Below are 12,727 nucleotides of genomic sequence, written 5' to 3' on the forward strand. Positions count from 1 at the left end.
AAATGGGTGCCACAACCCCAGAGTCGTTGGCGACTGGACTTAACTGTCCTTTACCTTTTTAAGGATGCCTGAGATTGCATTTGTGAAGTCTTTTAGAACTCGATATAAGGACTGAGTACTGTAAAGCAAGAGCCAAACATGGTTTGTCTTGTTTGCCTCTATTTTGAGACAAGGCATTCCCTAATTCCCCGTTACAATGTTATATTGGGTACATAGGCACTCAGCCGGTGCGCCATAGACACTTTTAATACGGAGAAAGTCATTTCAGCGTGCAAATTGCGCAAAGAGCCAGCCTAATCGAAATAACAGAGTACTGTTGACAGGGAAACCAGTGAGAAAAAGCCATCAATCCCCACCCCCACTCCAATTTTCTCCTCCTCTCTCTTTCCCCCACAGTAGCTGCTGAAAGGCATCTATATTTTTTAAAAAAAGATAAAGACGCTCCACACCTCCCACACAGTTCAGCAGTGAATCTGCGAGCATCCATTCCTATCATGCTTTGAGACTCCTCAGCGAGAAGATGTGAGTAAAACATCTTGTGGAATTGGATTTGCAGCCAGTTTGCTTACATTCTCTCTCTCTCTCTCTCTCTCTCTCTCTCTCTCTCTCTCTCTCTCTCTTATCAGCATTAATGCTTCTGACCAATTTAATTCCACCCTCAGCTGGCAAAATGTCCAGGGCACCTCCGCTGGGGATGAACGCGGCTCCTCCCGATTTTGCAAACGCAACTGGCCACCCGGCACCTGCCACGGGGAATCAAACTGCGGAGGAAAGGGGGTCCGAAGAGACTTCGCTGGGCTTGGGAGTGCTCTGCACAATCTGCGTGGTCTACGCCGCGATCATTGCCGTTGGTCTGCTTGGGAATGTGATCCTCGTTCAAGTCTTCTTCAAGATCAAGTCGATGCAGACCGTCCCAAACATCTTCATCACCAGCCTGGCTTTCGGGGATCTGCTGCTCCTGCTCACCTGCGTCCCTGTGGATGCTGCCTGCTACATGGTGGACACCTGGCTGTTCGGAAGAATGGGCTGCAAGCTGCTCTCCTTCATCCAGAGAACCTCTGTCGGCGTCTCCGTATTCACTTTAACCGTGCTCAGTGCGGACAGGTGAGTTGGAAGGACCCAGAATTGGACAGCGGGGCGGGGTTTGCTCGCGCCTTGGCTTGGATGGGGCTGAGTTTGGAGTCTTGCATACCCTCCAACATTTCTCCAGGAAAAAAATAGGGACGCCCATTAGCGGAGTCTGTAACCTAAAGTATATGTAACTGGAGGTAGCACTGTGTGTGTGTGTGTGTGTGTGTGTGTGTGTGTGTGTATAAAATGTTCATAACTGCATATATAAACCACATGTCTGAAACCCCACAGAAAAAGTCCTGAAACCATTTTGTCCCTCCCAAATTGACCTCAAATATTTCTCTGCAAGGTCGAAGGAAAATGGAAAAGCCTCCCCATTGTCTTTTTTGTTCACAAATCCTGTCTTAAGGTTCCAGTTACAGATAGGTAGCCGTGTTGGTCTGCCATAGTCAAAACAAAATAAAAAAATTCCTTCCAGTAGCACCTTAAAGACCAACTAAGTTTGTTCTAGGTATGAGCTTTCGTGTGCATGCACACTTCTTCAGATTTTTTTATTTTGATAATTTTACTGTTTCTATAAGAGATGGGAGGGCGGGGGGGGGAGGACTAGAAAAATAGGAGGAAAACTGGGGTTCCCCATTTTTCCCTGGGGGTCCTTTTTTTCTCCAGGAAAAATGGGGGGGGGATTGTGTGGAATATTAAAACTATATCAAACTTTTTTTTCTTTCAGTTTTTCTGGGAAAAGGCAGCATTGGGGAAGGGCGGAAAAAACCTGGTGCCCCCCCCCATTTTTCTGGTTTTTTTCCAGGCCTTTCCCCTCTCTAGTTTCTACCCCATCCATCTGACCGGGTTGCCCCCAGTGGCGTAGTGTGGGTTGTCAGCACCCGGGGCAAGGCAAGTAATTTGCGCCCCCTAACCCGTGGATTTGCGCCCCCTAACCCGTGGATTTGCGCCCCCTAACCCGTGGATTTGCGCCCCTAACCCTAACCCCCAGATGTTGCGCCCGGTGCGGCCGGCCCCCCCTGCACCCCCCCACGCTACGCCACTGGTTGCCCCAGCCACTCTGAGCAGCTTCCAGCATATATAATAATAAAACATATACAGGGCTGCCTTCAGATGTCTTCCAATCAACTTGGCTTGGGGGGGTCGCATAACTCCATACCCTCCAACATTTCTCTGATGAAAATAGGGGCGTCTTAAGGAAAAGCAGGAAATCCTGGGATCAAGAAACTGGGATGGCTTCTGTAAATCCAGGACTGTTTCTGGAAAATAGGGGCACTTGGAAGGTCTGAGTGACCTGCACAGGGACACCAGTGAAAGAGTCCATATGTGCCATGGCACCCTGTATTTATCACCTCTCATTTTAAAAACCGCCTTCTAACAATAACTCAGTTGCATGCTAGGCATTTACAGAGTGTTGTCCCATAGCCCCTGCCCCCAAAATAATCCTGGTAACAGTGGTTTGTTAAGGGTGTTGGGAATTGTAAAGCTGGGAGGAGGTCAAAACTGTTATTTAATTATTACCTTCATAAAGGTAAAGGTAAAGGGGCCCCTGACCATTAGGTCCAGTTGTGGCCAACTCTGGGGTTGCGGCGCTCATCTCGCTTTACAGGCCGAGGGAGCTGGCATACAGCTTCCGGGTCGTGTGGCCAGCATGACTAAGCCGCTTCTGGCAAGCCAGAGCAGTGCACGGAAACGTCGTTTACCTTCCCGCCGGAGTGGTGCCTCAGGTTACATACGCTTCAGGTTACATACGCTAACCCAGAAATAGTGCTTCAGGTTAAGAACTTTGCTTCAGGATGAGAACAGAAATTGTGCTCTGGCGGTGCAGCAGCAGCAGGAGGCCCCATTAGCTAAAGTGGTGCTTCAAATTAAGAACAGTTTCAGGTTAGGAACAGACCTCCAGAACCAATTAAGTACTTAACCTGAGGTACTACTGTACTTGCACTTTGAGGTGCTTTCGAACTGCTAGGTGGGCAGGAGCAGGGACCGAGCAACGGGAGCTCACCCGTCGCAGGGATTCGAACTGCTGACCTTCTGATCGGCAAGTCCTAGGCTCTGTGGTTTAACCCACAGCGCCACCCTTGTCCAATTACCTTCATAAACCACATTTTTCTTCCAAGGAGCTTAAGAGAGTGTACATGCTTCTTTCTCCCTCTCCCCCAATTCATCCTCACAACGACCCTGTAGGTTAGGCTAAGAGGCAGTGGCTGGCCCAGGGTCACCCAGTGAGCAGGATTTGAACCCTGGTCGCGCTAACCATTATGCCACACTGCCTCTCTACGGTTATAGTTACTGTTGTTGCTGTTATTAATTAAATTTATGTTGCTCAAGGAAACCTAAAGCAACTTACAACCAGTTTCCAGATTCTTTGAGGGGTCCTTTGCCTTTTTTACCTATAAAGGGGGGGGGCTGGGAATTGTAGCTCTGTGAGGGGTGAACTGCAATTCCCAGGATCGTTTGGGTGGAGGGGGATGTACAATGTGTATACAGTCTTTGAAACGACCCCTTAGCCTGGGAGGGTGGGATTTGAACCTGTGGCCCACTCCACCAGGTATTGGATTCCACCTTCCCAACCAGCATAGCCATGAGCCAAGGTGATGGGAGCTTTTGATGTCCCTGTTTCCCATTATTTCAAAGCTTTGTATTTCCAGTCTGTGTTTGGAGAGTAAGACCTCCCTTTATGTTAATGGAAGCAACTGTAATTTTTAGCAATTTGTCTCAAATATGTAAAATGTTAACTCTTGATTCCTGAATAACAGAAGCTGAATGTGACATGGAATATTTGGAACAAATCCCAAATGATTAAACTGCTAGCATCTGGAAGAACAACATTTCCCACTTTATATGATAGTGATAACGATGGTTGTTGTTGGTGGTGGTGATGATACAATGTTGTTGTTTAGTCGTGTCCGACTCTTCGTGACCCCCTGGACCAGAGCACGCCAGGCCCTCCTGTCTTCCACTGCCTCCCGCAGTTTGGTCAAACTCATGCTGGTAGCTTCAAGAACACTGTCCAGCCATCTCGTCCTCTGTCGTCCCCTTCTCCTTGTGCCCTCCATCTTTCCCAACATCAGGGGCTTTTCCAGGGAGTCTTCTCTTCTCATGAGGTGGCCAAAGTATTGGAGCCTCAGCCTCACGATCTGTCCTTCCAGTGAGCACTCAGGGCTGATTTCCTTAAGAATGGATGATGATACAAACCAAGCGCCAAAAGGCAGGATAAAGAGAGCTGTGTCTTCATGCCACCTGGTGGTGTATTAAAGCAGTTCAGGAAGAGCAAAAATTGAAGTGTAAGAATGACAGAAAACCTTTGCAGCCCATTTATCAGTGTAGATCAAGGGTCAGCAAACTTTTTCAGCAGGGGGCCGGTCCACTGTCCCTCAGACCTTGTGGGGGGCCGGATTATTTTTTTTGGGGGGGGGAATGAACGAATTCTTATGCCCCACAAATAACCCAGAGACGCATTTTAAATAAAAGCGCACGTTCTACTCATGTAAAAACACGCTGATTCCCAGACTGTCCGTGGGCTGGATTGAGAAGGCGATTGGGCCAGATCCGGCCCCCGGGCCTTAGTTTGCCTACCCATGGTGTAGATGAAGCCCCAACCAAAAAGCAGAATAGAATCTCCAAGGCTCAATATATTTGGTCAAACAGTCTGAGATCAGCAAAGCCAACTGCATTCAATTTCATTAATTCCCATATGCACGCAAGAGTTAGGCATTCGTAACAGATTGTTCCAAAAGTTTGGAAGCCAAACACATTTCCGGGAGTCTGATGGGGCACAGACAATGCCAGGGAGACAGTTCTGGGGAAACGGGGTGTTCCTTTGATTTCGCTCAGTGCTTTCATTGCTTTCAACACTTCGGCATTAATTGCCATTCCAGGTACAAGGCAATTGTGAAGCCCTTGGAACTGCAAAGGGCTGATGCCGTCCTGAAGACCTGCTGCAAAGCCGCCGCCGTCTGGATCATCTCCATGTTATTAGCCGTTCCAGAGGCCGTGTCCTCCGACCTCTACGCCTTTCACATTCCTGATAAAAATGGCTCTTTTGAGACCTGCGCTCCTTACCCCGTCTCCGAGAGAATCATCCAGGAAGCCCATTCCCTGGTGTGCTTCTTGATGTTTTATATCATACCGCTAGCAGTTATATCGATCTACTACTTTCTCATTGCAAAGGCGCTGTACAAAAGCACATCCAACATGCCGGCAGAAGAGCACAGCCATGCTCGCAAGCAGGTAAGTAGAGATCTAGGGCAGCCTTCGCCAACCTGGTGCCCTCCAGATGTTTGGGGTTGTTGCTCTGGCACATGGCTGATCAAGAGTCTATCTCCCTGGAAGCCCATAGCAGAAGCTTATTCACTTATGGAGCAAAGGTTGTATCAATAGGTGAGGGAGGAGCCATGCACCTAGAAAGCACCACTTTGCTTAATTAAGTAGCTAATCAGCAATGTTAATTAACTGTGCTACTGAGATGTACCGTATTTTTCACTCTGTAAGACACACCCGACCATAAGACGCACCTAGTTTTTAGAGGAGGAAAACAAGAAAAAAAATATTCTGAATCAAATGTTGTTGAAGAGGCTTTGCACTGCTATCCCTCTTGCTGTTCTGGCTTCAGCGAAAGCAACGCAGCCTGCATTCACTCCATAAGACACACACACATTTCCCCTTACTTTTTAGGAAGGAAAAAGTGTGTCTTATAGAATGAAAAACACGGTATGTTGTGCTGACTTGAGCAGTGGTTTTTAACTACTGGTGGTCATCTGCTTCAGGGAGTTGAAAGCCAGATTTCTGTTCATTGATGGGAAACATTGCTTTCTCATGTCTCCTGCATCAAACCTTACTTTCTTTTAACTCTCACCTGGTTTATCAGGGACAGGCTATGCCCAGTTGAGCTTCTGTGCTGAGAAGGTATGGAACGGAAAGCCACCAATGTTTTCCTCCACCACTGAGAGGGTTTGGTTGGCAAATCTCTGGTCATACCTAGCCAAGTTCATATATATGGATGAAGTTGTGTGAGTCAGGCCGTTTCAAGGCCTGCCTGCAAAGGACAAATCTTCATTTGCAGGTGCAGCTTGAATAAGCTGTGGTTCGTTACAGTATTAAACAATTAATTTCATCCCCCCCCCCTCCACACCATCTTAGCCAGACCCAGCTGAGTATAGCAGAGCATACACAGACTTCCAGAAGCAATCAGTTGCAGGCAGGAAGGATGAAGCAGGAACAAGACACTGTTACCTGTTACTAGTAACTTGGTTACTTAGAGGCGTTTACTATTTACGGCAGACTCTACAAGTTACTATATACATGAACAGATATGGATCTTAAACTAGCTCTCTCATAACAAAGTCCAAACAAACACCACACTGACCAACACTATCCAGTCAGGGAAGCTTATGAGTCATCATGCCTAAGTGGAAACATCAACCAATAGCAGAGTTGTATCCAAGGTCCCATATCTCTAGGCAGAATGACTCCCTCTGCTCAGTCTTCTTGGCCTTTGGCCAAATCTTAATTGCTTTGTATGAAGCTGCACATAGACAAAATCCCAACACAAGATACATTTGATAAAATGCTGTTCTGTTTGTCTGAACCTTGCTTTGACCAAGGTTTGGACCATAATCAATGAGCATGCAACACAAGAATTCTACTTGTGTTTTTTTTTCCAAAGTGAGCAGGTGCAATCCTGTACTCAGAAGTAAGTCCCATTGAATTCAGTGGGAAACTCTTTGGTAAAGGAGTACCCTAGTCTTTTTGTAATTCACCAAGGTATCAAATATTTTGATGATTAAAGCATTTTTGTTTTTGTTCCGATAAAAGATAATACTTTAAAAACACATTGCCAATATTTGACATTTAAGTTGGTCAGCCACTCAAATCTTCTTGAACTATTAAAATCTCCTAACCTTCCGCAAATAAAAAAAATTGCAGGATGGAGAGTTCATTTTGTTTCCTCCAACACATAAACCATAGCTCCCGCCCAGAGAAACTTTAGTACAGTGTTCCCCAATCTGGTGCCTCCCAGATGTTTTAAAATACAACTCCCATCATCCTGAGCTACCAGAACTCACTGGGCACCAAGTTCAGGGAGACTGGTCTAGCCTTTACTGCCATGTTGATTTGGGGCTATTTTCTTTTAAGATTGTATGCAGAAGGGCACCCAAATACCCTGGCTAACACACCACCAATTGCACACCTTCCTTAACAATGGGAGGATGACATAGGCTACGAAATCAACCCCACCCAATGGACCAGAATGTGATCTAAACCTCCCTTTAAGTCCATATCAGTGAAGAGAAAAGAACTCACTCTGAAACTCACCTACAGGTGGCACCTAACACCACAGAAACTAGCACTAATACACCCAGGAACGTCACCAAAATGCTGGAGTGGCAAAACCTGGAAGTAACCCTTTCTGGTACTTCCGGGTTGCCGCGGGACATATCCTGAAAGAACGTAACATGAAGTGGACGTAACATGAGGTATGACTGTAACTAAACAGGTATTAGACGTCACCCCAGAACTGGCTCTACTGAACATCTTCCAAGATAATAATGCCCACTCATAAAGAGCTCATAACTCATCTACTCTCAGCAGCCAGAAGCTTCATAGCCAGACACTGGAGAGACCTGTCAGAAATAAACATGGACCAATAGTATGAAATTGTATGGGGAACAGCCTTATTAGAAAAATTAACCAATAAACTGAAGCTACCACAGGGACAAAAAGAAGAAGACGCCTTCACCCCGGTTTGGTTCCCTTTATCACATACGCAGCCCAACAAGACAACGACAAGAATCCACCGTCAGCAAACAAATCAATATGGCTAACCTGATTCAAAAACACCCACCCACCCATCCCACAAATGAAAACAAACCCCACTGCAGCCAACCACAGACAACCAACCACACCCTGGCCCCCAATACCTCTCACTACCAAGGAAACGTAATACAGTGGTGTCCCGCAAGACGAATGCCTCGCAAGACAGAAAACCCGCTAGACGAAAGGGTTTTCCATTTTGGAGATGCTTCGCAAAACGAATTTCCTATGGGCTTGCTTCGCAAGACGAAAACGTCTTGCGAGTTCCTGCGCGTTTTTCCCCCTTTCCCCCCTTTTTCTAAGCCGCTAAGCCGCTTATCAGCTGATCCGCTAAGCCGCTCAACAGCTGATCCGCTAAGCCGCTTAACAGCTGATCTGCTAAGCCGCTTATCAGCTGATCCGCTAAGCCGCTAAGCCGCTTATCAGCTGATCCGCTAAGCCGCTAAGCCGCTTATCAGCTGATCCGCTAAGCCGCTAAGCCGCTTATCAGCTGATCCGCTAAGCAGCTAAGCCGCTTATCAGCTGATCCACTAAGCCCCTAAGCCGCTAATAGCGCTAAGCCGCTAATGGGCTTGCTTCGCAAGACGAAAAAACCGCAAGACGAAGAGACTCGCGGAACGGATTCTTTTCGTCTTGCGAGGCACCACTGTAAATGAATAGAAAGAAGAACCTACCCAGCTGACACAAAACCCCACACATCCACTAAATAAAAAAACATAAGCTTTACCACCACCCCTCTCCCTCTCCAACTCTTTTCTTCCTAACCTTATAATGCATATGATGCCGATGTCTCACAACAAATGAAACTGATCGGTAGGAAACACAACCTGAAGAAAGAGACAATGCATGTGCTTTTCTGAATGAGGAAAATCTCTAGTCACATTTTTTTTTAAAAAAAGAGATGATATGCAGATTTAATTTTTTTTGGACAGGAAATATCTTTAATATCAGAAGTCTAAGGAACACTTTGTTAAGGAGCCACAAATCTTCTACAGTGGTACCTAGGGTTACAGACGCTTCAGGTTACAGACACTTCAGGTTACAGACTCCACTAACCCAGAAATAGTACCTCGGGTTAAAAACTTTGCTTCAGGATGAGAACAGAAATCGTGTGGCGGCAGCGGGAGGCCCCATTAGCTAAAGTGGTGCTTCAGGTTAAGAACAGTTTCAGGTTAAGAACGGACCTCCGGAACAAATTAAGTTCTTAACCCAAGGTACCACTGTACATAACACAGATGTATCCTGATGGCAACTCTTAAATTCTCCCAGAATTACCACAGAGCTAGCTGCATTCACTTTCATATCACAGGTGCAGAGCTGCGTGTTTACTCAAACTGAACAGACTCAGGTTTTCATCAGCTATGCACGAGGAGGACACAGGCTTATATTAACATTTATTTCAATTTGCTGAAGAGTTTGTGAGCCACACAATGGTCCCTAGCATGCAAGAAGTCAAAGAGTTCATCTGTACACTCCTCTAAACGTTCCCAAGCTTTCACACATTTCTCAATCTGTTCACAATGCTCCCTGACAGTAGTTTAAGGATCCACAAGCTCTTCTTCTTCCTTCTCAGCACCTTTTCCAAAGGCGACGAACTTCTTCAGAGGGCTCCCTTTCTCGATGTACACGGGGTGGAGTGGGGTGGAGTGGCGTGGCGGCGTATGGCATACACATTGCTTTTTGTGACTCTCGTCTGCAGATTTTTTTATTACAAAATGTGGGTTTTTTACATGTGCAACGATTTTCCCCTGCAGATTGAATCTCGCAAGAGAGTCGCCAAAACTGTGCTGGTCTTGGTTGGCCTGTTTGCCCTCTGTTGGCTCCCAAATCATGTCCTTTACCTTTATCGTTCCTTCACTTACTACGCTTCTGTCGACACATCAACCTTCCACCTCGTTGCCACAATATTCTCCCGGGCTCTGGCTTTCAGCAATTCCTGCGTCAACCCCTTTGCTCTCTACTGGCTGAGCAAAAGCTTCCGCCAACATTTTAAGAAGGAAGTTCTGTGCTGCCAAGCCAAGACCCCTCCGGGCCATTCCCGCATCATCCAGAGTGCAACTCCCACCAGGGCCATGTCGGTCACAGGCTCCGAAATCAGTGTCACTCTGCTGACAGATTATAGCATCACTAAAGAGGAGGAGAGTGTTTAATTCTGCCGGGCCTTTGGATAATTGTCCTGCCAAGGCCCAGTGAGATTAAAGCATGTCAGGGTGCAGAAAAGAGGTGAAGCCCCTTTTTAAAAATAAATAAATAAATAAATAAATAAATATTATTTTATTTATTTCATTAATTTTCCAAAACCAACAACAAATAAAAGCAACAATACATATTCAAACATAGGGGGGAAAATAGAGTTGACTTCCCCTTATTCCCTTCCCTGGTTCCATTGTTTATCATCCTACTGCATGTCCATTTTAAATTATGAAATCATTAAAATTACTTCTGGTCCAATCATAATGTCTTTACAAGACTTTTTGAAATCCTGCTAATGTATTAAGCTGTGTACATTGCTTCTGTATATATGCAATAAAGTCCTTCCAATCTTGCTTCCAAAAATCGGATTTTTTTTATTTAAATTGGATTTTTAAAATAAAATGCTTTTGGAGGAAAAATCTTTCTAAATATATTTCTGTTAAATTATAGTCCAAATGCTATTCATCAGGAAATAAGGATTTGTTTTAAGTTTTTCATGTGTGCTAAAACTCAGTCTAAGTTTTTTTTTTAATTGTTTAAACACATCAGTTAAGAAACATGGATACATGTGCTATCATGTTATTGTTTTAGTTAATTAAGTGGTTTAAATTGTTATTAAGGAAATGATTATTTTTCTTCATCCAATAAAGTACAGCAGTTTCTTCTCCGCCTGATGACTTCCGAAATCCTCTGAGTGGTTCTTTTAGTTCCTTGTTAACTGCATCTGTTTTTCAATAAACTTAAACAATATTACATGTTGTTTATATTCATTTTAACTTTAGTTATTACAACAGTTAATCAAAGCATATTAAAGATTTGATGTGGGGACAATGTTCTTTTAGATATAGTCTATAGATGTCCCATTCTTTTTTAAACTTTTGGGTCGATCGGAACCTGACCTTTTCTGTCATAATCACAAATTCTGTGTACTCAAACAGTTTAACCTGCTACTCCTCTTTAGTTTGGCAAGTACAATACCCCCTTAGTTTGCTAGTTTCAGCAGTTTGTGGACTAGGATAGCTTGACCTCAGGAATCTGCACTCTCTCAATATCCACATGGCTGGATTGGTTAAAACTGTGGCACATGCACCCACAAGAGGTAATACGAGCCATCAACCTGGAGTCACAACACTTCCCAGAGCTAATACCTGAGCTGAGCTGTGGAACTCCTTGCCACTAGGGCTGTGTAGGTTTTTAGAGCACACTTCCTCCTCAAAGGATCCTGGGAACTGTTGCTTGAAGCTCTGTGAGTGGCAAATAATTCCCAGCACAAACTACAGTTCCCATGATTCTTCATGGAGGGGGCGGGCGGATGTGCTGTGAATGTGTGTACATGGCTGTGGCATTTGTATGGAGCCCCCGGTCGTCTCACGGACTATTGACCCGTACAGCACTAATTCTCTGCCACGAACCAGGTCCTCCCCGCTAAATCACTTCGACTCATTCAGGTTCTTAAGTTAACAAAGAAGAGTGTAAAAAAGGTAAAGGGACCCCTGACCATTAGGTCCAGTTGTGACCCTGCCCAGTTGCTATGCCAACCCTGATGGTCCTAGACAGAAGACCATCAAGATCACAAAGAACTTGCATATGGGAGTGGATTCAGCATGGACTGGAACAAAGGACAATGATCAGGTCTTCCCTCTGGGGCCAGGAAACTGCAAACTCCCCTCTGTCACCTGGAAAGTACTCATGGGGAGGGGGAGAGAAGGGAACCAGCCAGGTGACAGGACACTCAGGTTACCACCACAACTCCTCCCTCAACCCCTCCTTTCTGTGATGTAGGTGTGATGTAGACTCAAGGGTGTAGTTTGGGGGATTAGTAACTAATAAAAGTTGGGGTCTTCTTTTGTTCTGGGCTTCCATTTTGCTTCATCTTGTTGCGGGTGGGAGTCCTATTCAATAAAGGCCAAGCCTACAGGCTGCTGTTTTGCTCCAAGTTATCCTGGTTGGTGTCTTTGTTTTTGTCCAAGGGAGCCCTCGGATTTTTCCGTTAACACAGGTCTTTGGGCCGCTTCCCTTCACCCAGCTCTGCACTTCCGGTGGCAGGACGGCCAGGAACTGCTCCAGAATCAGCAGTTCCAGGATCTGCTCCTTGGTGCGCCTCTCGGGCTTCAGCCACTGGTATCACAGGAACCGGAGGCGGCTGCAGACCTCGCGGGGACCCTCGGCCTCCCGGTAGCCAAAGTGCTGGAACCACACATATTACAGTCACAGAACGAGGAATAAATCAGGAGTTTGATTACTGAAATATACTTGGAGTCCAGAGTGGATTTCATGCTCTTTATTCAGCTCATAGTGGTGAGGAGGAATGGAAGTTCCCCCAGAATGTCTGCTTTACATACATTATTTACATAATGGGCCCCACGTGATTGGCTAATTCTGGAATTCTCCTGTACGCCAATCAGGTTGCGGATTCACTTCCCCCTGGAACTGGATTGGGTGGCTCCTGTGGACCAATCAGACTGCTGCATTCTGGATCCTATTGTTCTAGGACCAATCAGACCGCTGCATTCTGAATCCTATTGTTCTAGGACCAACCAGACTGCTGCATTTTGGATCCTATTCAACTCAGTACAGTGGTACCTTGGGTTAAGTACTTAATTCGTTCTGGAGGTCCGTACTTAACCTGAAACGGTTCTTAACC

At 45.7% G+C, this 12,727-nt stretch overlaps 1 protein-coding gene across 2 annotated transcripts; it reads left to right on the forward strand.

Annotated features, from left to right (window-relative positions):
* The first annotated feature begins 438 nt into the window (after window positions 1-438).
* On the forward strand, window positions 439-10,115 carry BRS3 (bombesin receptor subtype 3). 2 transcript variants are annotated; one of them, XM_079963776.1, is made up of 4 exons: window positions 439-522; window positions 663-1,104; window positions 4,956-5,307; window positions 9,645-10,115. In XM_079963776.1, exons 2-4 carry the CDS (start codon window positions 671-673, stop codon window positions 10,038-10,040), a joined length of 1,182 nt encoding a protein of 393 aa, XP_079819902.1. In that variant the 5' UTR covers window positions 439-522; window positions 663-670; the 3' UTR covers window positions 10,041-10,115. The 2 variants fall into 2 exon arrangements, with proteins under 2 accessions (XP_079819902.1, XP_079819901.1); XM_079963775.1 differs by lacking the exon at window positions 439-522 and having other exon boundaries at window positions 541-1,104.
* The last annotated feature ends 2,612 nt before the right edge of the window (window positions 10,116-12,727 follow it).

This window comes from Podarcis cretensis, assembly GCF_951804945.1.
Source record: "Podarcis cretensis genome assembly, chromosome: 2".
Taxonomy (NCBI): Eukaryota; Metazoa; Chordata; class Lepidosauria; order Squamata; family Lacertidae; genus Podarcis; species Podarcis cretensis.

Excerpts from the sequence above, each read along its gene's own strand:
- BRS3 (XM_079963775.1), top strand. The coding sequence starts at position 632 with ATGCTTCTGACCAATTTAATTCCACCCTCAGCTGGCAAAATGTCCAGG. Across the intron at positions 1,105-4,955 it reads ACCGTGCTCAGTGCGGACAG|GTACAAGGCAATTGTGAAGC; the intron begins GTGAGTTGGAAG and ends TTGCCATTCCAG. Across the intron at positions 5,308-9,644 it reads ACAGCCATGCTCGCAAGCAG|ATTGAATCTCGCAAGAGAGT; the intron begins GTAAGTAGAGAT and ends TTTCCCCTGCAG.